General features: G+C 43.6%; 1 protein-coding gene across 1 annotated transcript in view; it reads right to left on the bottom strand.

The window, feature by feature from the left end:
• The window catches only part of LOC126355347 (homeobox protein MSX-1-like), a 62,803-nt gene extending 37,015 nt beyond the window's left edge, over positions 1–25,788 (bottom strand). The window contains exon 1 of the mRNA XM_050005641.1: positions 25,596–25,788. Coding sequence (XP_049861598.1) covers positions 25,596–25,788 — 193 coding nt within the window. The remainder of the gene's footprint in view (positions 1–25,595) is intronic.
• Between the last annotated feature and the right edge of the window lie 616 nt (positions 25,789–26,404).

The following is a 26,404-nucleotide window of genomic DNA, read 5'->3' as shown; positions in this document are numbered from 1 at the left end:
GACAGGGATGAACCTCAGAGTCTTTGACTTATTTTGATGGACAAAATTCTTTTTACCTCTATTCCTGTGTGTTTAAATCGCATACGTTTCTGTGAACTTTTCCCAAGTGCGCCTAAGATTTCATTTATCACGCTGTGTACCTCAGCACTCAATATCATAATAATATAAGTGAGTTAATTTATTAAATAACAGGCAACGACGAACCATTGTTCAGAATTACTTGGTGAATTCCGAATATGATGTTTTATTTTAATATATTATGTTAAACTACGATGACTCTTTCTTAGACCAGCCTCTCCCCTTTTTTAAGATTATTTTTAATACATCTGACCTGGCGTTTCCGAACCGTAAAAGGCATGCTTTATATTTATCGTATTCTCTTTGTTGAGACTTAACCTCCTCCTCGCTGTGAATTATTTGATTTAACGTATGTATTTAAAATGTTCCCACACGCTCTTTCCATATATTCTCTTGGATCTTTTTATTAATATTAACTCGTTAGCTACGCTTACCAATTCAGTGATAAATTCGGTTCTTCTATTAAATTTTCCTCATTGTAATTAAATTTGGTGGCGACCCAGCAAAATTTTGTGGCACATGAAACTTGCAGTAAACTGCAGAATTCCATATTGACTAACTTCTCCCAGTTTCTGTTCGCAATTCACTTTCTAGTTAACCATTCACCCATTCATAAGCATTTAGCATGATAACATTCACTCGTCCAGTAAGTTAACGAACAAAGAACATCTCTCCCCCGGTCACCGCCATACGATGGTTGTTTGAGGTAATGTAAAAACCGCGGTTCCTCGCTGAACATAATGCAGCGTCATTATAAGCTTCTTAATGCAATAATTTACCAGCAGCCATATGTATTGTAGAAATTTTATTAACTTCTATGGCTACCAGTTTCGGCATTAAATTGATGCCATCTTCAGGCCGCAGTCGTCTTAGTAGTAAAATCGCTATACACAGAAGGAGCCATATAACTGGATCCGTGAACCAATCGTCCTGCAACAGCTCTTGGTGGCCAGGCGACACAGACTTTTTTTCAAATTCATCAATAAAGTTATCATACCGCTGCAGTGAACCTACTATTTATCGAGAGTTGTTTGTAACGCTAAGACACAATAAGCACACGATCATGTGAGGTGCCTTGCGGCCTATAGCTCTCAGTTCCCCACCCGCCTTTGTACTTCATCATCGCAGCTGGAAGTGCGAAAATGGGACTTCAGCAACACTGCAGGCCCGTTCTTCTGTGATGTTGGTTTTCCTACCTGTCACGCTTGCATACCGATTGCAGTATGACAGTATTTTTTTTCGTAGACGAAAACTTGTGAAGTGAGTACAGACAAGCGGACGCGGCCGATCTGTCACACGGGTGTGCCTAGTTTGGCGGTAATGAGGCTGCCTGCGGCCAGGGAACGCCCGACATTCCGCCGTTCTTTCGGCACCCCGTCCGTCGCGTGAGCACTGCTGATTACGTCTCCGCGGAGCGAAAAACTCTCATTCAGAATGCAAACAGCTACGGTACGCCTCCCGCTCGGGAAGGTCACGTCGCCGTGTAGCCGCAAATAAGGAGACGGTGAATAAGGTCGTAACTCCTTTCCTCGCGAAAATTTCTTGCACCCCTCGAGAAAGTGGAAGGCGCGCCAAATTGGGTGGGTGTGACCACTTGCAGCGAATGCGTTTAGTCAGACAGTGTGTCGGCACTCCGGCGATCACCCAATGCGCTGGGGCCGCGCGGGTGATATCTCAATTCCGCTTCCACACGTCACGATGGTTTCCTCCACATGTCTAACCACCTTATGGATCCAAGGTCCACGTGGGAAACCACACAGACTCCGTGACTCTCCTACCACTACGCCACGAATGTACACGGAAGCTAAAATTCTGCACCATCGTTCACGGATAAAACGCGAAAACTTGTTTTTTCATGAGTTTTTTTTTTCTTATTTACAAGTTACTTATATGCCCCTCTCCCCACTCAAAGCCCACGCCCCCAATGAGTAAGGGTTGGGCTGGCAGCGGCTGTGACGCCCATATCCAGCCATTAATTTTTATAAAATAGTTCGGAACAAAATAAAGCGATTACTGGCGTTAAGATACAGCCCACAGAGTGTCTCAGACCTTTTGGGTCAAAGTGAAACAGTGATTATATTGAAAGGGTACAGTACCACCCGACATTGAAAATAGGTACAACATTCTTCGTTATTCTTGTCAGAGCAACATATTTTTTCTAATAATAACTCAATTTCAATGAATACAGCGAAGCCGGATACCAGTGTAGGAAAGAATGACAATTTATTTATTTAATCGATTACATCACTTCCACAAAATAAATCCCTACATCCAATTTGGTGAGATCTGTGAAATGAATGAATGTATGGTCGTGTGCTAACTGCAGATAGTCAATGTGCAATATACGATCAATTTTGAAACGCTCATTTGATCACCTTTGGTGGAACCAAAGAGATGAAATTTACCTGAGCTCTGAGCGCCTGAAATGTGGCTGACCAATACGGTAGCATGGTGCTCCCCCACCTTGGCGGAGGTGCGAGATGACCTGAAGAACGGCCATGTTTCAGCACTCTGGCGCTGGATCTTGTGTTGGTAAGACCTGTCTTAGGTGTGCTACGTAAAGACAAAAAGAGTGGAGAGAATTGTATGCATGTGGAATACTTAAGAGTAGTTTGGAATAATAATTTCTCTATTTCAGGAACTTTTGTGGGGAGAATTAAATGTCAGGCAGGAAATATTAAGGGGATCGTAGTAATCTTCGGAAGTGACCAACGGTCACAATGAAACCACGTGTAGCAATAACTTGAAATACTTCCGAGTGCTAAAGTTAAGGTGAATTACTGGCGTGTGTACTATAAGTTGGAAATATTTAAGAAATGGCGTGTGTAGGACTTGAAATTAGAGACGAGTACTTCCACGTGGTGAGTACTGTGTGAGTCTCAATCTGTGTATGAGAGAAAGGATAAAGAGAAGCACTCGTCCATGGTATCAGTTCAGGACTCACGTGTGTGATGAATATGTTCTTAATATTACTTTGCGTGTTATGTTTCCGTGTGACGCTTGATTCAAACTATAATACTCTGAGAGTGAAGCAAGTTGAGTCAGCCGTCTATCCAGCAACGCCACTTGGCTTGCATTGCACAGGAAGACGTGCATATATCGTCCAGAGTTCGTAGTAGGAAAGGAAGGTTACGAAGTGGGGCAGTGTCGTGTGAAACTGGGATGAATATTAATTGAAGTGGGAAAGCTGAAAGTGATGTGATTATAACGTTGTGACTATTCTTGGTGTTGTATTGTATGTTGCCAGTGTGATGTATTTCATGTAATTTAAGTATGTGTGGTTTGCATGGGAGAGTAGCAAGATAGGTTGAGAGGTAGTTGGTTATGCATGTTCCTTCTGTACCGCTCGGTCTGGAGGAAATTTTTGGGATGATGGGTGTGAGAGTCGAAGTGTGAGATATAGCAAAAGATCCACCATCCTGTCCAGAAAGTGCACTGTAGCGTTAAATAATTACGAGACCATAAGATAGAGAATCACCAATGTAAGGCCATGCCCACTGGGCAGAGTTTCTCATGTGTAATTTTTGTAGAAAATGTAATGGTGTGTTTAGGTTATAGAATTTATCGGAATAAAAAAGATAGTGAAAAGAAAAAGATTGGTGGCCTTTTCCTTCGAACAGTATGTTGTCATGATACCCAGAATTTATAATGTGTGCGCCATTCATATTCAGTGCGATGGCCACGTGTTGATCAAAGCCGTTGGGTAAGAAAGAAAATGTGGTATTGCCAGTGCGTAGTGAACAGTCAGAGTTGTGTAAGTTACTAATAGTCAGATGTGCGTTATCCGTTTCCGTTGCGTAATATTGAAACAGGAGAATAATCTGTAACTTAATTGTGAGTACTAGAGCTCATGTTACTTGATAAATAAGAATGAATCCACTCGCGTGAGATCTGTCGATAGCACTGGCAAATGGAACAGGACTTCCCCTTCCAATCCAACTATGAGATTACGTGTTGTTCAGGTGCTTTCATTACCCACAGCCTGTTCCAGTGTACAACAAACACCTGGAACCCTTGCGACAGTGCGGTAGAACTGCATGCGCAGTAGGAATCCATACACTGAGATTAGCGGCTGTCGCTTTGAACAGTTAGTGTGAGCTGTTTGCTTGTGTACGGTGTGTATGTCCGTAACAAAATAAATATGAATCTCCCACCAATGGTTCCCTATCTCAGTGCAATCGACTGTGGACCCACTGTCACCTGCTTCAGTTTATCTCAAAAGGTTAGGTTAGGTTAGGCTAAAACAACGTGTAGATGATGACGTTTATGGAAAGATGACGATGACGTGATGTATGATCTAAATAAGAAGCTACATGATGTAATATGGACTCCTGATAACTGCAGCTTGGGATTCGGGTGACCGGTCGAAGAGGCCAAGCGGTTCTAGGCGCTTCAGTCTGGAACCGCGCGACCGCTACGGCCGCAGGTTCCAATCCTGCCTCGGGTATGGATGTGTGTGCTGTTCTTAGGTTAGTTAGGTTTAAGTAGTTCTAAGTCTAGGGGACTGATGACCTCCGATGTTAAGTCCCATAGTGCTTAAGCCATATATCGTGGGCTTTTGCAGAGTTGGTGAAGTGGAACCACTGATTACAGCAGGAGTAGAAATTTGTATGTTGGAGATGAAGAGCTGGTTGGAATGGGTGGTGAGAAAGACAGTCTCGTTAGCGTATTTGTTTACAGATCTTTATGCGCACTGTTATTACACTAATTTTATTAAGGTCTCGATGAGAGCGGCATTTAAAACTGAAGAATATTCATAGATTTCACTTTTTAAGTTGATTCCTTGATTAATGGCTGTTTTACGCATCTTTCTACTTATATTTTCCATCTGAGGTATTTTTTAGTATTTTTGTTAAACTCTCCTACCTTTCTCAGGCTGTGACATCCTGTGCTGTCCATTCTTGTGTAGCTAGGTGTATGTTGTTGTGCTAACCTAATATATAGGGTGTTTCAAAAATAAAGGACATAGCTTTAAGTATGTATTCCCCACATGTAGATAATAAAAGCTTCATTGGAACAGTTATCCTTGAATGCTTGGTTTCTGTGTTAATGGCCTTCAAAACAGTGATTTTCCTTCCCGTAAGTAGTTACTGCGACATAGGATATTAACAGAAAAATTAATTCCGAGGCGAAGGGTACACTGAGTGTTGTGTTTGGTGATCGACATTTACTCAAAGCAGGAGCTCGTAGAAATGCAGCTCATACATGGTAAGGCGGACGACAACGCTGCGATGGCTCGGCGGTTGTACCACGACAGTTGCCCACAGCAAAAGAGTTCATCTCGGGAGACATCTAAACGTTGCCATCGTCGTCTGTGCGGTCATGGGGAGGTTCGCGTCTTATGGAAACCAATCACATACGGACTCATGTTATGATGAACTCTTCTTATTTTCTGCTTATGAGAAAATTACGCTCTCTATTTTTGAGACACCCTGTATTTCTCAGACACTGAAACGGCGTTCTAGTGTGGGTCACACTAGTGTTTTGTGAACACATTTCTCGTGTATCAACGGCTTTTCCGATGTATGCTACCAACAAGCCTCATCTTGTCATTTTCCTTTCGAACTTTGTCCTTCATATCAATGTAATGTTTCTATGGGACCTAAAATTTTAGGTTATCAGTCCCCTAGAACTTAGAACTACTTAAACCTAACTAACCTAAGGACTTCACACACATCCATGCCCGAGGCAGGATTCGAACCTGCGACCGTAGCGGTCGCAGGGTTCCAGACTGAAGCACCTAGAACCCCTCGGCCACAACGGCCGGCATCAATTTAATCCTAGGTATTTGCGTAACATGATGAACTCCAATTCTGGTTAATAAATCACGGAGTAAAGCATCACAGTTTTAAAAGTTTCTACATTAAATGCGTGGTAGTTAAATTTTGCACCATGCTGAAATTTATTTCCAACCTTAGCTACACATAACTGTATTTTTTTTCCAGATAATCGTTCCTCGTTGGTAAACGTGTCATAAATTATGGAAGATGAGATTGTACACCAGACAAGTGGCATGAAATAAACGTCGAAGTGACGTGAAAGATACAACCGCCTTGTATGTACATATGATTAGCATTTCAGCACAGCCGCACCAGTCGAAATAACGCCATCGACGTATAAGGAAAGATTGAACAAAGGATTCATTATTCATAAAGCACATCGGAAAGTTGTTTGTTTGAGGGCTAGCGTGTTTTGACTCTTGGACGGAGAAACTTCTACAAGAACGAATTCGAAAGCGGCAGTGTGGGGGGCTATCGAAATTGTGGTTTGCTGTTCCGCCTATAGACATTCCAGTTTATTGTTCTGCGGTATTTCTGATCGTGGTTGTCAGAATCACACTTCTGTCGTGCGAATATAGAATCTGTGAGCTCAGGAGAGCCGTACGTTATACTATGCGGAATCCCAACGACGACCCCACGCGTCTAGCGCCCGAAAGTACAAAAGAATTTTTCGCCATCTCACGTAATTTAAATCACGAAACTGACTCGTTTGCAGCAAGGGAATTATCCACATCGACATTGTGATAACGTATGTTACACCACGGACAGTTATCATGGGAATTATAACTGTTGCTTTTTGACGTAGCAGCAGAGAGGTACGGCGACAGGAATGCTCCCAGTATCAACACAGGGTAAAGGAATATCACTACATCTCCTCCAACCTATTCTGTGCGGCTGTGCTGAAATGGTAACCATTTGTAGATCCAACTACAATGAGGCGACAAATAACGGGATAGCGGTATGCGCATATACAGAAGGCGGTAGCATCACATACACAAGGTATAAAAGGGCAGTGCACTGGCGGAGCCGATATTTGTACTCAGGTTTCCGACGTGATTATGAGCTCCGACGGGAATTAACGGGCTTTGCACGAGGAATGGGAGTTGGAGCTAGACGCATGGGACATTCTATTACGGAAATCGTTAGGGAATCCCATATTTCGAGATCCACAGAATTAAGAGCGTGCCGAGAATACAAGATTTCAGGCATTACCTCTCACCACGGACAACGCAGTGGCTGACGGCCTTCACTTAACGAACGAGACGAGTGGCGTTTGCATAGAGTTGTCAGTGCTAACAGACATGCAACAGTGCGCGCAATAACCACAGAAGTCAATGCGAGACGTAGGACGAAAGTATTCGTGAGCACAGTGCAGCGATATTTGGCATTAACGGGCTGTGGCAGCAGACCGCTGACGCGAGTGCCGTTGCTAACATGGCCGAGCGGTCCTAGGCGCTTCAGTCTGGAACCGCGCAACCACTACGGTCGTAGGTTCGAATTCTGCCTCGGGAATGGATGTGTGTGATGTCCTTATGTCAGTTAGGTTTAAGTAGTTCTAAGTTCTAGCGGACTGATGACCTCAGATGTTAAGTCCCATAGTGCTCAGAGTAATTTGAACCATTTGAACCGTTGCTAACAGCGTAACATCACCTGCAGCTCCTTTCCTGGGCTCTTGACCATTTTGGGTGGACCCCATCCGACTTGAAAACCGTGGCCTGGTCAGATGAGTCCCGATCTCAGTTGGTAAGAGCTGATGGTGGTGCAGACCCCACGAAACCATGGACCCAAGTTGTCAACAAGGCACTCTGTACGATGGAAGTGGCGTCATAATGGTGTGGGCTTTATTTTTACGGACTGGAATGGGGCTCTGTTGCAACCGAACCGATCACTGAGCTGCAATGGTTCTGTTCGGCTAGTTATGTTCGGCTACTGGGAGGCAACTTCCAGCTATTCATTGACTTCCTTTTTGGTGGATGAAAATGCGCCATGTCACCGAGCCACAGTTTTTCGCGATTGGTTTGAAGAACACACTGGACAATTCGAGCGAATGATTTGGCTACCCACATCGCTCCACATGAACCCCATCGAACATTTATGTGATATAATCGAGGTGTCAGTTTTTGCACAAAATCCAGCACCGGCAACGCTTTTGCATTTATTGACGGTTATAGAGGCATCATGACCCAATATTTCTGCAGCGGACTTCCAACGACTTCTTGAGTCACTGCTATGTCGAGTTGTTGCAATACTCGTACACCGGGAAAAAGGAGATCCGACTCGATATTAGGAGCATCTTCTGACTTTATCACCTTTATGTGTATCAGTTTGGGGTTTGTGGGACGCCGCCTTCATGGCACTGCAACTTTAATGGGCAACAGAATGTAACGTCACTAGTTACTATGTTAAAAAGATCCAACATTGCCCTTTCCTGATGACTTTGTTTCTGTTCCTGTAGCCGAGTGGTTCTAGGCGCTTCAGACTGATCTACATCTACATACATACTCCGCAATCCACCATACGGTGCATGGCGGAGGGTACCTCGTACCACTACTAGGTAGGATCTTCTCTCACTGTTCCACTCCCAAACAGAACGAGGGAAAAATGACTGCCTATATGCCCCTGTACGAGCCCTAATCTCTCTTATCTTTGTGGTATTTCCGCGAAATGTAAGTTGGCGGCAGTAAAATTGTACGGCAGTCTGCCTCAAATTCTGGTTCTCCAAATTTCGTCAGCAGAGATTCACGAAAAGAACGCCTCCTTTCGTCTAGACACTCCCACCCGAGTTCCAGATGCATTTTCGTAACACTCGCGTGATGATCAAAGCTACCAGTAACAAATCTAGCAGCCCACCTCCGAATTGCTTCTATGTCCTCCCTCAATCCGACCTGATAGGGATCCCAAACTCTCGAGCAGTATTCAAGAATAGGTCGTATTAGTGTTTTATAAGCGGTCTCCATTACAGGTGAACCACATATTCCCAAAATTCTACCAATGAACCGAACACAAGTATCTGGCTTCCCCACAACTGCCATTACATGCTTGTCCCACTTCATACCGCTCTGCAATGTTACGCCCAATTATTTAATCGACGTGACTGTGCCAACCGCTACACTACTAATGGAGTATTCAAACATTACAGGATTCTTTTTCCTATTCATCTAGATTAATTTACATTTATATATATTTAGAGTTAGCTGCCATTCTTGACACCAATCACAAATCCTGTCCAAGTCATCTTGTATCCGCCTACAGTCACTCAGCGACGACACCTTCCCGTACAACACAGCATCACCAGCAAACAGATGCACATTGCTATCCAGACTGATGTCCTCAGATGTTAAGTACCATGGTGCTCAGAGCCATTTAAACCATTTTCTGTGTATATGTGTGTTTTTACGACTATGGAAATGTCCTCTGTACTGCCATTCAGATAGTTCTAAATCCATCACGAGTGTGCCTACAATTATCTTCACTGATGCTGACTTCAGCCGAAAGAAGGTTCGGCTTCGTACAGCGGAAGGGTAGCTGCGATACCCTGTACGGAGGTGTCCGCTCTGGATTCTCGTTATCCGGTGGCCTCCCCAGCTGTGTTGGGTGGAGGCGGCAGCTGGCTTTCCCGGGAACGGACGCCTCGGAACGCAGAGCGCCGCTCGCCCGGGTCTATTTATCTGACACAAAGGCTAAATTGGTCGCCGCGAATCATGTCAAATTACAGCGACAAGTGGGAGCCTCGCCCGCTTGTGCGCCTCGGCCATGATATATTGAATTAGCCGCCGCAATAAGACGCCGCGAGGCTTGTCAGGGGGAGGGGGAAGGGTGGGGAGGGGTGAGCGAGGGAGGGGAGGGGTGCGCTGGAACCTGTCCACCCGCTCCGTAATTGGCTGAGCCCGGCACCGGCGCGGCAGCCGTGGATCCCTTGAGGTAGCCGCCGGCGAAAACTGGACGTCCGGGCCGGCGACGGGTTTGGCGACTGCGCCCGCATCTGGCCAGCCTCTGCCGGCTCCGACGGCAACGGGACACCCGTCGTGCTTGGTGACCACCGTTGAGGTTTCGGCTACTCTCACTCAGGCGAAATTTTGCGTAGGACGTTCTAAACGTCTCTAGATGACAAGAAGTATCAGGGGTGAAATACAGCAAACTACCAAATCTTGTACAGAAACCAGACTCCATTTGCAACTGTCGACGAATAGGTAAGAGGAGAACATAGATACCGGACTGAGACAGTGTCGTAAGCCCATCTCTTATGTTATTCGATCGATATAGGAAGGTGCCAGGGGTAAAATACAGGGAGCGAAAGGCTATTTACAATTTGTACAGAAAGCAGATGGCAGTTATAAGAGTCGAGGGACACGAAAGGGAAGCAGTGGTAGGGAAGGAAGTGAGACTGGGGTGTAGCCTCTCCCCGATGTTATTCAATCTGTATATTGAGCAATCAGTGGAGAAAACAAAAGAAAAATTCGGTGTAGCTATTAGAATTCATAGAGAAGAAATAAAAACTTTGAGGTTCGCCGATGACACTGTAATTCTGTCAGAGAGAGCAAAGGACTTCGAAGAGAAGTTGAACGGAATTGATATTATCTTGAAAGGGTGTTATAAGATGAACATCAACAAAAGCAAAACGAGGACAATTGAATGTAGTCGAATTAAACTGGGTAATGCTGAGGAAATTAGATTAGAAAATGAGACACTTAAAGTAGTAAAGGAGTTTTGCTATTTGGGGAGCAAAATAACTGATGATGGTCGAGGTAGAGAGGATATAAAATGTAGACTGGCAATGGCAAGGAAAGCGTTTCTGAAGAAGAGAAATTTGTTAACATCGAGTGTTGATTTAAGTGTCAGGAAATCGTTTCTGAAAGTATTTGTATGGAGTGTAGTCATGTATGGAAGTGAAACATGGACGATAAACCGTTTGGACAAGAAGAGAATAGAAGCTTTCGAAATGTCTTGCTACAGAAGAATGCTGAAGATTAGATGAGTAGATCACATTACTAATGAGGAAGTATTGAATACGATTGGTGAGAAGAGAAATGTGGCACAACTTGACTAGAAGAAGGGACCGGTTGGTTGGAGATGTTCTGAGGCATTTAGTATTGGAGGGCAGCGTGGAGGGTAAAAATTGTAGAGGGAGACCAAGAGATAAATACACTAAGCAGATTCAGAAGGATGTAGGTTGCAGTAATTACTGGGAGATGATGAAGCTTGCACAGAATAGAGAGGAATGGAGAGCTGCATCAAACCAATCCCAAGACTGAAGACCACAACAACAACAACATAGGAAGGATCACTAACTTGAAAGATCCACATAGCCACACTCTATTCAGCCATGTGTTAATAGGCTACGTACACTGAAGCACCAAAGTAACTGAAATAGGCATGCGTATTCAAATACAGAAATATATAAACAGGCACAATACGGCGCTGCGCTCGGTAACACCTGCATAAGACACCAAGTGTGTGGCACAATTGTAAGATCGGTTCCTGCTGCTACAATGGCAGGTTATCTAGATATAATTGAGTTTCAACGTGGTGTTATAGTCGGCGCACGAGTGATATGACACAGTATGTCCGAGACAGCGATAAAGTGGGGATTTTCCCGTATGACCATTTCACGAGTGTACCGTGAATATTAGGAATCCGGTAAAACATCGAATCTCCGACGTCGCTGCGGCCGGAAAAAGACCCTGCAAGAACGGAAACATCAACGACTGTAGAGAATCGTTCAATGTGACAGATGTGCAACCCTTCCACGGGCCATTAACAAGTGTCAGCATGCGAACCATTCAACGAAAAATCATGTATATACGCTTTCGGAGCCGAAGGCCCATTCGTGTCCTCTTTATGACTGCACAACAGAAAGCTTTACGCCTCACCTGGGCCCCTCAACACCGACATTGGACTGTTGATGACTGGAAACGCGTTGCCTGGTCGGACGAGTCTCATTTCAAATTTTATCGAGTGGATGGACGTGTACGGGTATGGCAACTATCTCATGAATCCATAGACCCTGCATGTCAGTTCAAGTTGGTGGAGGCCCTGTAATGGTGTGGTGCGTGTGGAGTTGTAGTGATATGGGACCCCTGATATACGCCTAGATACGACTCTGACTGGTGACGCGTACGTAAGCATCCTGTCTGATCACCTACATTCATTCATATCCACTGTGAATTCTGACGGACTTGGGCAATTCCATCAGGACAATACGTCATCCCACACGCCCACAATTACTACATAGTGGCTCCAGGAACACTTTTCTGAGTTTAAACACTTCCGCTGGCCACCAAACTTCCAGACATGAACATTATAAAGGATATCTGGTATGCCTTGCAGCGTGCTGTTCAGAAGAGATCTCCACCCCTTCGTACTCTTACGGACCTATTGGCAGCCCTCCAGGATTTATGGTATTGATTCCCTCTAGTACTACTTCAGAGATTAGTCTAGTCCATGCCACGTCCTGTTACGTCACTTCTGCGTGCTCGCGGGGATCCTACTCGATATTAGGCAGATGTACCAGTTTCTCTGGCTCTTCAGTGTAAATCTTGTGCAGAAAAGACTGCATTTCTAACTGTCGACGAATGGGAAAGAGGGGAAGTATTAGATACCCGAGTGTTTTATAAAGGGCGTTTCGAAGTCTTTGTGAGGAACGTCTACAGATGAGAGACTTTTGCTAGAGATAAAATGTTCGCTGATGCCTCCGGGCCACGCTACGCTTATTTTATTATGGGTTATGGACCTGAGAGGCTGCAGGGCGTAAGCAGCTGCTGCGTTTCTATGTAATGCGTGTTGCCTATACGCCAGTCACGTGTTTCACGTGAGAGGGGGTAGGCCGAACATCTAAAATATCTTTCACCAGTTAGACACACTCGTTCTTAGGGTTTCATTGCTGAAAATCATTCTGTAAGCTTTCTGGGGTAGGTGGTATGGAGTCGCAGCACACATGACTAATACACACTGCTAGTTCACATGAATTTTGCATCCAGCACAAGCTGTGGTATTAATCACCATAACGGGGCACAGCTCTACATCAGCGAAAGACAGCATTGGACTTCAGGTTTCAGTCACCCACTGCCCGCACCGTTCGCTCAAATATTCCAATAGCCACTCCAGCTCCAGAACACTCCTACGTTAATTTAGTTTATCTTTAAGTAACACATGTATGCATAAACGCCTGCTGATGAATAAAACAAACTCGAAACGCGCTTCAATGATTTGAAATAAACATAAATAAATGTGAATGGTACCAAATGAACACAAATAATTATTTCAAACAGTCACGTTTTCGAAACGTAGGCAGCATGGTCACAATTAACTGTGCCTTTTGATGTTACCCACTGTATTACAGACTGATTAAGCGACATAGACACAGCACTAATCCATTCGGGTACAACATAATTTTCAACATGTTTACGTAGATCGGCCTGGTACTTTTTGCTGCTGGAATATTGATTATTTGTCATGTTTTGCTGTCTCTATTGTTCCATTTCATTAAACTGAGTGCTAGACTGATTTGGGCCCGCTGTTTTGATTGTGCACAAATAATTACACATTTTGTTTATAACAAGAAACAAGTCGACTTTTTAAGTGGACACGGACCCAATTTCTTTGGGACGATCCATCTATACATTGCAAAAACGATTTTACGAAAATCTCCCGAAATATGAAAGTGAACGTGACGACTGTTAGGAAAGACCCTGTTAGTCCTATGTATTAATGTGCATGCGATTACTTTAGCATGGGTCGGGTCTGGCGGAGATGCTATTGGTATTGCTCGGGTCAAAGCCTTTGTCTCCATTATTCTCCGTTTCCTTCCATTCGTCTTCATCTTCCTATTCTATTTCTATTCGTCATACATGGTAAATAGGAGTATATCATATTGCTAAGAATTTTAACAGTAGTTTAACTTGTGTAACTTGTTCTAATAATGAAAGTAGATTTTTAAGCGCCGTTTTTTCATGCCATCCTATCTGAGGTGAATGAAAATGAGTTCTATGAATCTGAAGATTTTAATTCCAGCATTTGTCGTAAAACATTAAGATTGGATTACAGCTTGGAAACGAAGGGTAGAAGACTACTCTTGAAAGAAAGAATTCAGGTAGAGAAAGACTACACACACACACACACACACACACACACACACACACACACACACACGCACACACACACACACACACACACACACACACTCTCACACACACACACACACACACACACACACACACACACATACACACACACACCGAGCGGGCTCTTGTACACGCTCGACGTCAGCTTTTTCACAGCCCATACAAGCTTCTACGTATGACCTTACTTCACAGACACTATCACCTTTCTTAAGATGTAATGATATGTTATTCGATATTAGAGGAGATATTAAATATGAGAACAAGACCATCATTAAAAAAATACATTGATACAATCTTTCTTTACGTCTCTACGCTGATATGTAAGAATTTCCTATTTATATATTAACAACCTTACCGCACACTCCTGCCTTTAAATTCCCTTTAGTATCTCAAAGATATGCATTTATATCTCGCTGACACTGCAATGAAGTTTCCTTAGTAATAAATTTAGCCTGCAGAAGTACCTGACAATTAATAGTGAAGAAAATGTTATAGATAAAGATGCAGTTTAATGTGGACTCCGATAGATGGTGTAACTTAGCATTTTAACATACACTAACCATTATACAGATACAGTGCAGAACATCCCAGAATTTGTACTTTACCAGCTGATTCATCTCACTGTCTTCAATTGGCAAGAAAATCCTAATTATGATTGCAAAAACTGATTTTGTTTTAAGAGGTGTGGAGTTCGTTGTTCATGACGCACCGAGAAAGATATATGAAAAGAAAACCATACATCGTACTGTAGACCGTAAGGTGGGAAGCGACGAATGTATTGGTATCACCCAGAGCTGATTCTTAGAGATACACGGAGAGCGTTGGCAATTTGTGTGGGGAGGACGTTCTGCTTTCGTTTCTCGGGAGATTCAGGAAGCATTCTTCATTTTTAACTAGCAAGAGCAAAGGATATAGCTGTTATCGATCCGAAGGTTAATCTGAAAACCACGGCGTTTTATTACTCACGGTCCTAATACACTTGGCATACTCCTGCTTTCCTTCAAATTTTGATCTGACTTACTCAGCCAGTTATTAAATGACCTACAGTTTAATGTGCATGCCGAAACACGGTAAAACTTGATATTTTTAACATACAAAAATCATTAAGCAAATAGTGTAGAATACCGTGGATGAGAACTATGAAGAGGAAGTTTCCTGAGAGTAAACTAATATCCCGTCATGTTCCTTTGAGATGTACTGTAGAAACTTTCGCGTCACCGTGTTTCGTCTCCGCCGTAATCAAGAACGGTTCAGACTGCACTGTCTGAAACTAACTAACACAGCCCTGCGTTAGTGTGGCGCCGAGGAGGAAACCCATCACATAATTTTCGGCTGCTCACTGAGGAACCGTGCGGCAACTGGTTTACTGCAGTACTTAGTGCTTCGTGGACAACAACCAGACTACAGAATGAAGCTTGTAGCAAGAATAATATGTCCATGTTTAACCACATTTCCTAGTTTTTAGCGGTGGAATAAACTACAATCTGACATAAAATACCTATAGCCTCAGCTAAGACATCGATCATATGATTGGAACGTGAAGGGACGTGTGTGTGTGTGTGTGTGTGTGTGTGTCTTAAGGTACGTCTGCTCACTAATAATGTAGAGCGTAACCAAAAGTTGTTTAGGAGTTATGTTAAAAAAAAGACGTATCACAGCTGCTCTCATTTTAAATTATAATGTGAAATGGAGACAGACTGTTACACTATGCAGGTATATTGCTAGACTTAATTACCGACACTGCATGTCACGTAAGTAATATGAATTGAAAAGTCAGAAATACTAAACGTAGTTAAGTGTATGTGCCCTTTTATTCAAAAAGCACGTAAGTGTCAAAGGTATTTTCATTCTTTGTATCAGTACACTATTTAAAAGAAACTCAAAGTACCAATCAGTGCACGTTAGCACAAGTTCCCATAATATGTTCTGTATTTTTCATGCACCTAAGGTTATCATTGTTACCAAGTCCTCTTTTTTTTGGTAAATACTATTTGCACTATCATTCCGTTCAATATTACATTTATGATGTCAGAAACCTCCACTTCATTTTTTAGAACATTAACATTTTTCAAAGCTTCCAGTTCGCTGTAGCCATGTTTCACTTCTTTTGCTCCTGGATTCCTCACTGAAAAGCTTTCTACAGTTACCTTTGAGATCTGCGGCTTTTTTGTTGTTATCCAGAAATCGGCAGCGGACTGAAAATTGATGAATTTTTTTTCCAGTTAACTCAACGACTTCAAATTTGTTAACATATGTAGCATACCCTACAGCATCACGTGCGTCTTGAGGTACAAATGCCTTGCACAGCCCCTTCCTCTTCTCAACGTCTATATCGCACGGCAAATAGCTATGGCCTGATAAAAATGGTTCAAATGGCTCTGAGCACTATGGGACTTAACATCGGAGATCACCAGTCCCCTAGAACTTAGAACTACTTAAACCTAACTAACCTAAGGTCATCACACACATCCATGGCGAAGCAGGATTCGAACCTGCGACCGTGGCGGTCGCGCGGCTTCAGACTGAAGCGCCTAGAATCGCTCGGCCACATCGGCTGACGTCAAAGACTCCAAGTGACACAATATAAGCAAAAAGGAACGTTGTCATCCTGTATTTATTAAAACGAGCTATTGGTACTTAGCAAACTTGTGGGTAAACATGTGTGCAACGTAGCAAAGCTTACATCTTGTGATGACTGTATGAGCTAAACTAACCACTATGGCACAAAGCCATGTTCTGCGTGCACTGACAAAGTTACATTGAGGGATTATAATGCAAAGACTAATTTATATTAAAATGGTTTTGGGTTACACTCTTCAATTGTAGGGCACAATGTATCGGAGGTTGGCTGAGGCCATTAAAAATAAATGAAACATTCAGTGGGGAAAGAAGCGATAAATAGAGAAAATCTTAAGACCAACTGAGGACTGAACTCAGGATCTCTGGATATGTACTCTAGCACCAACTCGCAACCGAGCAGCACGTATGAACAACATCAATGAATAATTTAGCATTTATCTTGACCTCTGGACTACCTATTAAGCAGGCAATCACGAGGATTGCGGAGAGGGCATCTTGATACCGGCGGTAGTTGTGAATGTTTACACAGCTAAGAAGTAATACCAACAGTACCGTCAGTGACGTTTGGGATTAAAGTAGTAGATCTGTGTGCCAGCAGTGTTATTCTAACGGGCGATAAACGGCGCAGCTCATTAACAACTAGAAAGTAAACAGCGCTGGGCGTATTAGCTCTAGAAATACCACTTATAATTAGCCTATAAGGCTACGTAGATAATTAGACATTACACTACTAGTTTACTCGTATATTGCGGCGGAAAATAGTTGTTGCTCTCTATCTACGACGGGTGCTGCGTTCCTGAACAAATGGGACTGCCATATCTGACGAACGGGCGGGGATAAAATACCTGGAAACGAGATCAGCGACACGATGCGATGTGTCAGGACGCGAAACTAAGACATTCGCTGGTCTTGGGGAAAGAGCGTGACTGGAGCGGGAATGCGAGGAAAAAGTGTGGAATTTACGGCGTCATTGAGCTGCGGAACGCGCAGTAGGATGCAAAGCGCTGCGCGTACGTAGAGAGGCTTTACTAATAGCTACGTCGCGCCACTAGTTATGTTTCTTCGGCACCTGCAGCTCACGATAGAACTTCTACAGTTCTAGGCCTTGCTGCTGAAAACGAACGTTTCGGCCATACGTACGTGCTAATTGAGGTTCGATTAAACATTTAAGGTTGCCCTTCATGGACGCGAATTATTAAGAGGAAGTTAAATCAACGGGGTCCATAGCGAAAACACATTTTCTGAATGACGACTAGCTGTTGTTACTTGGATTAAAATATCCTTTTGCATTTTTCACTACTGCACAGTTTGGCTGTGTAGCCATTTTCAAGTTTATAGTTTAACCCTGACTAAATATAGCGACACCTCGGCGCCAGTTGATCAGTGAGGGGAAACAGAGTGTGTACAAGGAAGAGTTGCATGAACTGTTAGTGTGGAGAGCACCGCAGAGATCTGAAAAACTAAAGTGGCACATGCTTTTGGAGGGAGCTTACACTACTTGTCTTCGTGAAGTTACTGGATCCTGAATAAGCATTACTGTACTGTACATACATAAACATACCAGTTAAGATTGTTTAAATGTGTGCACTGGTGCAATTTGGAAATTAAAGTTAACGTCTACAACGAAGGCGTTTGAGAATGGAAAATGTAGTAGAAAATACAGGAGGCAAAATGCTATTCACAAGTTGTACAGAAGCAAAACGGCAGTTACAAGAGTCGAGGGACGTGAAAGGAAAGCAGTGGTTGAGAAGAGAGTGAGTCGAGGTTGTAGCCTGTGCCCGATGTTACTCAGTCTGTAAATTGAGAAATCAGTGGAGGAAACCAAGGAAACTGGGGAGTATGGATTACAGTTCAGGGACAAGAAATAAAAACTTGTAAGTTTTCCAATGACGTTGTAATTCTGTCAGGAACAAAAAAGGACTTGGAAGAGCAGTTGAACGGAATGGACAATACCTTGAAAGGAAGATATGAGATGAACCTCAACATAAAGCAAAAAAGGATAATGGAATGAAGTCGAATTAAATTAGGTGATGCTGAGTGAGTTACATAAGAAAACGAGACACTTAAAATTGTAGATGAGTTTTGTTATTTGGGCATTCAAATAAACGATTGAGAAAGTAGAGTGGACATCAAATGTAGAGTGAGAATAGCAAGAACAGCGTTTCTGAAGAAAAGAAATTTGTCGACATCGAATATAGATTTAAATGTTAGGAAGTCATTTCTCAATGTATTTGTATGGAGTATAGTCGTGTGTAGAAGTGAAAATTGGCGATAAGGAGTTGTGACAAGAAGATAACAGAAGCTTTGGAAATGTGCTGTTACAGAAGAATGCTGAAGATTAGGTGGGTGGATCGCATAACTAATTAGGACGTATTGAACAGAATTGGGGAGACAAGAAAGCTGTGGCGCAAACTGAAAAGAAGCGGGATCGGCTGTCGGACACATTCTTAGACATGAAGATACCAAGAGATGAATAAAGTAAGCAGATTCAAAAGGATGTAGGCTGCAGTAGTTATTCGGAGATGAAGAGGCTTACACGGGATAGAGTAGCATGGAGAGCGGCATCAAACCAGTCCTCAGACTGAAGCCTACAACAGCCACAGTCAGAAACCAGTCACCACTGCATGCAGAGATGCATCAGTCTTCGGACTTAAGCCCACAACAACAAAAACAACATTTAGAAACCAGTCATCAGAAATTAAAATATTTGAACGGAATTGTGACAGAAAGAGCAGAAAAAAATATAACTGTCAGGAAGTTGCAGGTAGATGTCAAGCCTATTTACAAAACTTCAAGGACGAGTTTTATGTGGGTAATCTAGGAACAGGCTAAAGCGAACGACGTACTGCTCCTGAAGGGACCCACAAGATGAAGTTAGAGTAATTATGCCACGCTCAGAGGTGTTTAAGCAATCATTCTTCCCTCGCTCCACACTCGAAAGTAACGGGAAGAAGAATTATTACGTGCTACGATGCCCACTACCCTCTGTCAACCACTTTACAGTGATTTTAAGAGTGTAGCTGTAAATATCGATGTAGATACACATCTGATCGTACGTATCCGGGCACCTACTAGTGGACATTAATATACAGTGTGTCCACCCTTTGCCTTTGTGACTGCTTCAGCTCTGGAAAATTTTCAGTGAGGTGTCTGAATGTACGTGAGGACTGGCAGCCCTTTCTGGCTCAAGAGTAGCAACTAGAGGAGGTAATGATATTGGACACTGCAACCTGGACCGAAGTCGACTTTCTGACTCATAGCAAAGTTGTTGCACTGGGCGCATATCGGGTCTCTGGGCAGGCCACTCCATTTCAGGAGTGTTTTACTGGCCAAAACCATGGCCTCACAGATGCTGATTTCCCGAAAAATCAGTGTCCTTTACTGTATGCGGTACTCAGTGTTGTAAAACTGGTTCATGTGTTTCCGCATTTAGCTTTTTCTTAAGCGCTTGTCTCTGATTGCAGGTTACGTTCTCCATGCATTCACCAAACCCAAATGCTGCCATCGGATTGGCACAGGGTGTAGCGTGATTTTTCACTCTATTCACTCCAACTCAACAGTTTCTAGTCATTCAATGTCCAGCTGTGGTTTTTATTTTGTGTTTCCACTTCACATTCGCATCACCAGTATGTTCTTGATGGATGTGGTCATCAGCTGACATTCAGTAATTTCTCCAAATTCGAAGTCACTGAGCTCTTCCGACGGACCCCTTTTGCTGTTACTGTTACTGTTTCTGTTCTTGCCACATAAAACTGCCTGACGAGTCGGCCTCCCGTGACATCTAGTGGCCAAATATTGTCATTATTATTATTATTATTATTATTATTATTACTGTTGTCAATATTAGTTGCAGCAACAGCAATAAAACAAGCATTGCCAGTATTAACTTTATTAGTACATAGTCGGTATTATTTACTCACACTGTCACTACAGACTCTCAAGTCACAAGTCATTTAAATACTGTTTGTCGTATTAAAATTGTTATTTCTTAGGTAACTATGATACGAGAAAGGTACTGTATGTGTGAAACCCTGGCTCTATGTAACAAATGACCCCAGTCAGATCACGTTAAATAAATAAATAAAAATGAAAAATAAACCAATTCCGCTATACCTAGGAGTGTTCGGATACTTCTGAGCTGATAGAGTACAAGCAAGGTAACTTTTGACTGCAACTCAGATATGTCCATTTGACTAGCTATACTATACTCTTGAAATTGGTTAAAACGGCGGAACTGTATCAACTTGCCACTCAGAAAATGTGGAAGGACTGGTGGAGTCTTCGCTCACGAAGCAGATGTCAGCAAGACAGGCGTCTCCTGACGTGAGCAGTCTGGCCTCACTATCATTGGCCACATGTGCACGAAGGAGATGAGCCCTGCATTCAGGGTCGGTGAGGGGTGAAGAAGATTTTCTGTGTCACTCGTTACGCTAACTCTATCTTATTGCTAAAATTGCCGCAAATACTGGTCTGATAGTCCCGTTGGCAGAGTTTGGCAGTACGAGGGACGCTTAATCAGCGACAAGAGGCTACCACCAAACCTGTGTTTCCAGGCGTAAAAAATTAATAACCGTCACGCTATTACTCTATCTCGATTGTTACCTCATCAGAAATAAACTGTCTTGTAGATATGTAATTCTCCTTTATAAATAAATTATCGTTTCTAGAAACGTATGAAGGAGGGGATGTTGCAGTCTCAAAATAGTACAGCTGTTCTTTGTACGCTGAAGAATAAACATGGACAAGAGTTAAGGGATATAACTGAAAGATTTCTTTAGATAACGTCTTTATATCATTTATGTTAGCGCTAGTTGTAAGTCACGGTCGATGTGCAAAGATTCGCTAACCACTGTTTTCGTTTGCTAGGGAAGTCACAGTCTTTGCCTGCATAGCGTATGTATATATGTACGCATTACTTCGGAGCGATACCTTACTAACCAATCCGGGAAAAGGTAGTCTTTGGTGTGAGTTATTGTGCCTATGTTCACGGAGTGACAAAGCAAACATGCGTTCCCGCCGATCGATAGGGTAGTCAAATAGCGTTGACGCTGCGTGCGTTTCTCATGGTTCTATTTGTTTCTATTCAACGAGTTTGTCTCATTATTTTACTTCGAGGACCATTTCTACGCTGCATCGTACGGACCATTTCTACGCTGCATCATACGGACCATTTCTACGCTGCATCATACGGGAGTTTGTAGTCACAGCGTTGATTCTTAGCGCGCTTTGGCTTATTATTTCATTTGTATGGTGGTTCACCTTTGTAGACGTGCTTTGTTAATGAGCACGGTTTGCTCTGTTACGAGCGAAAGTCTTTGCTGTGTGTTCAAGGATCAGTATCGCTCTTTCATTAACTCATTTGTGAATTGACGTGATGGATTGTGTTACTATCCCAGTTATTAATATTACTGTGGGGAATGAGAGATTGTATGGAGTTACTTTTGTTCTATTTTTGATGATATGTTCTTTTCTATTCCACGTCGTCCCATGAGGACACACATAATTTCACTACATAAAATTTCGAGTGTACTTCATGAATGATAATCAATAGTGATATAGAATTATCTTCAGTTATTTTTCGAACTGAAGCTAATTCAAATGGTTCAAATGGCTATGAGCACTATGGGACTTAACATCTATTGTCATCAGTCCCCGAGGACTTAGAACTACTTAAACCTAACTAACCTAAGGACATCACACAACACCCAGCCATCACGAGGTAGAGAAAATCCCTGTCCCCGCCGGGAATCGAACCCGGGAACCCGGGCGTGGGAAGTGAGAACGCTACCGCACGATCACGAGATGCGGGCTGAAGCTAATTATAATATAACATGGTTCCATTCTCATATCCTAAGTCCTCACAAACACTTTGTCGAAAGTCGTAGTTGACGCACGCTGAGTCAACTGAGTACGTTCTGCCTTCAGCGGCTTCGTTCTTTAGACAAGCTGCCTTTGGCATATGATATGTTTATTTCTATACGAGCACACTGCAGGAGGTTAAGGAAGGTCCGATCTACATCTACATCCATACTCCGCAAGCCACACTGAGTACCTCTATCGGTTCTCTTGAGAACTTCGAGACACATGTACTCCCTGGAGCCTACACCTGCACTGCACGCGGTCTCTGTGTGTGTGTGATGACGCAGTATATTTTCATGTTGCGTTAACAGGCTCTTAATCTAGAAAAATGTAAGCTAAAGTGGATGAGTAGGAAAAAAAAGCATTAATGTTCGGATACAGCATTAGCAGTGCCCTGCCTGACACAGTCAAGTCGTTTAAATATCTGGGCGTAACGTTGCGAAGCGATATGAAACGGAACGAGCATGTCAGGAATGTGGCAGGGAGGGCGAATGGCCGACTTCGGTTTATTGGGAGACTTTTAGAAAAGTGTAGTTCATCTGTGAAGCAGACCGCATATAGGACGCTAGTGCGACCTATTCTTGAGTACTACTCGAGTGTTTGGGATCCGCAAAGATGACATCGAAGCTGATCAGAGGCGGGCTGCTAGCTGTGTTATCTGTGGGTTCGATCAGCATGCAAGCGTTATTGATATGCTTTGGTGGCTCAAATGGGAATCCCCGAAGGAGGAGAGATTCATTTCGAAGAACACTACTGAGAAAGTTTCGAGAACCGGCATGTGAAGCTGACTGCACAACGACCCTTCTGCCGCCAACATACTGTACGTCTTTTTTCGCTTGCTCTATCTGCGAGAGGAACAGGCAAGGAAACGACTAGTTTCAGTAAAGAGTACCCTCCGCCACGCACAGAACGGTGGCTTGCGGAGTACGTAGGTAGATGTAGATGCAGATGCAGATTGGCGTAATCCTGTACACTGGTGTCCAAAATTAAAGCAGCTAACCGCTATTTTTCTGTCCTGTGTACAATTCACGACACAGTCATACAAACTGTCAACTGATGTCCCTCGAATCGTGTTCTGGACGGTAGGTGGCATTCCGGTCAACGGGCAACCACGCCAACGATGACGACAATAGCATAGTGTTAGCAGGGTAGTTCCTCGTCCACAATTCCTGAGTAGACAGTCACAGACGGTGCAGTATGGCACAGAGAAGACGCCTACTAGACCCTCTGCGGTGGAGGGCCATGGGAAGAATGGAAGCAGGATGGTCGGAAACTGATGTGGCCCGTTGGCTTAATGTCATTCGTTCTGTTGTTTCTCGGATGTGGCGACAGCTTATAGGGACCGAAACTGTATGCCGAAGACCAGGATAGGGCCGACGATTAGTAACATCAGAACGAGAGGAACTTCATTTGCCTGCATGGGCACAACGGTACGGCCTTAGTACTGCACGGTAACTGGCATCTGACCCAGCAGTATCCACTGGACGTACTGTATAAAGCTTCGGCAGAGAATTCTTTATTGTCGGAGACTTCTGGCGCATCTGCACAGAAGAGAACGTCTAGAGTGGAGTCGTCAGCATGCCACCTGGACGGTAAAACAGTGTGCCAATGATCTTTCCACAGATGAGTTCCGTTTTGGTCAGGAGAGTGATTCTCGACGGATTCGCATCTGGAGGGAACGTGGCACTCGATATCTGGACCCAACCATTGTGGAAGAGGCTAATATCGGGGAAGATCCCTAATGGTATGGGCAGGGATTAGGTTGAACACGTAAACACCTCTTCACGAAATTGTACGTGCGAATCTGCAAAGTTTAACTGCTGTGAGATATTATGATAACTTTTGCGACCTCAACTGCCGTTCTTGCGAGGTGCTGTGGGCCAGACGTCATACTGATGGACGACGATTCTCGACCTCATATAGGACGGGTGGTTGATGTTTTCTTGGAAACGGAAGTTATAGCACCCATGGCGTGGCCTGCTCGCTCTCCCGATTTGAATCCCATAGAGCACTTGTGGGATGCATGAGTCACCTCAGCTTCCACCAACCATTCTCCAAGACTTGCGAGCAGCTCTGCAGGTGGAACGGACGGTTATTGCCCTATTATGAGATTGATGACATCATTCACAGCATTCCTGGTCGTTGTCATGCCTGTATTTCTGCCAGGTGTGGTCATACCCCATACTGAGCACATTAACCAGTTGTCAGAACTTGCAAAAAACAAAGAAGATTTTTGTCTACCATTATGCATGTTGCAGCTGGTTACGTTCTGTATTCTTTACATTTTTTCTACTTTACTATCATCTGCGTATAGTATCTCGTGCCAAAATAAACGCAACGTTGCGAAATATCCGTTTCTTGCTTTAATTTTGGACATTAGTGTATTAGATAACCCTAGATTACTGCTAAGTTAGTTAGTTCCACGGATCATTTCGCAGAATGAATCGTAATGATGAGGAACGAGTGTTTTAAATTTAACATCACAAATTAATTTGTATATACATTTGCATTCTGAACATTTCTAAGTTTTAAAATTTTATAGTAATCTTTCTTACAGAAAGCTATACAAACGTGATCAAAAATTTTTGTTGCATCTTTGTGAACCTCTTTTTGTGCAAAAAACAACCTTAATGAGGAGTAATGAATGTCGTTTTTCCTAAGCCTTCGTGAAATTCATGATTGCAGCTGGTACCAGTTCTCAGCTCCCGCCAATCTGATACTGTCAGTACAAAAATAGCATGTGAAACAGTACGCTTTGTACTTATTTTGTTTGCGACGTATCATTGGAGATCTTATACTTGTAACTAACTGGTGCATAAACCATAAATTATGACTTCCTTTGAACAAAATATGGGGTAGTAAAATTAACGAGGGTTTGGTAACAATGTAACATTTTTAATCCTTTGATGATCCACGGTTAAAACGTCGTTTAAGGCCTTCTATATGCATCGATGAGCTACGAAAGTCTTTCCTTCTTCCGAACATGTCATAAATAAAAGTTAAATCACATGTTCTTCCATGGGTGGAAATTTGCGTAGACAGCGGAACATTTTCAGGGCATTAACACTGAGGTTATACCAGTTATGTATACTGTATGGGAGGCTTTCTTGACGTACAGTGCAGGCCGCACGCCGGCGTCAAATTCGCAGAAACTTACACTCGATTCTGGATGGTGTACCTGCCGCTCTGTGGTGGCGATGCAGGCGTGTCGTGGCTGAAGTAGGAACGGCAGCTGAGCCGAGAGCGGCCCTCGAGGGCAGGCAGCGCCGGCTACTGTGCGGAATGTAAACAGCGGCGCCGCGGCCGTGGGCAGCGTGCGGAATATTGAGAGCAAAGGCGGCTCGTTCGCGGTTTTTGCTCCCGGCGGCCATGGCGCTCTGGCTAATTAGCTGTACGTGGCAGGCCAGAAGACTCCGTAACGAGCGTGCGGCCGGGTGCTACTTCTGTCCCTTACCCCTCCCCCCCCCCCCCAAACTCATCCCTCCCTTAGCTAGTGTACTGCCCTCTCCAGTGCTGCATCGCCTTTCCGACTTAGCTGCTCTGTTGAGTCCGTAGCTTACCCGCTTCGGTTTCAAACACTTGTCGTGGGCTGTCCGCGATACCACAAGATTTCGTAATGAAATATGGTAAGTGTTATGTTTGTTTGTGTTGTATGATGGGGAGAGGCTGCAACCCAGTGCCGGCTCATGGCTTACTCTTCTCGAACATACCAAGGGACTGCAGAGCTTAAAACGTACCCATCCAACAAACTGATCACCATCTATAGTATCTATATTCCCCCATTTCATGACTACCTCGAGATGACTGGGTGTTTGTGTTGTCCTCATCATTTCATCATTGTGGTATCGATAACTACCATGCCACGGCGTAAGTACAAGTTCTAAAGTTGGCACTACGACAGACACCGACGACAGCGCACTCAAGCTGGCGCGGGAGAGCTTTACAAGCTCCGCTCCAGATTCTGCCCATTTCATCAAGAACAGACGG

The sequence above is a fragment of the Schistocerca gregaria genome, chromosome 3 (assembly GCF_023897955.1).
Source record: "Schistocerca gregaria isolate iqSchGreg1 chromosome 3, iqSchGreg1.2, whole genome shotgun sequence".
In the NCBI taxonomy this organism is placed as follows: domain Eukaryota; kingdom Metazoa; phylum Arthropoda; class Insecta; order Orthoptera; family Acrididae; genus Schistocerca; species Schistocerca gregaria.
This window is presented reverse-complemented; position numbering and strand designations above follow the sequence as displayed.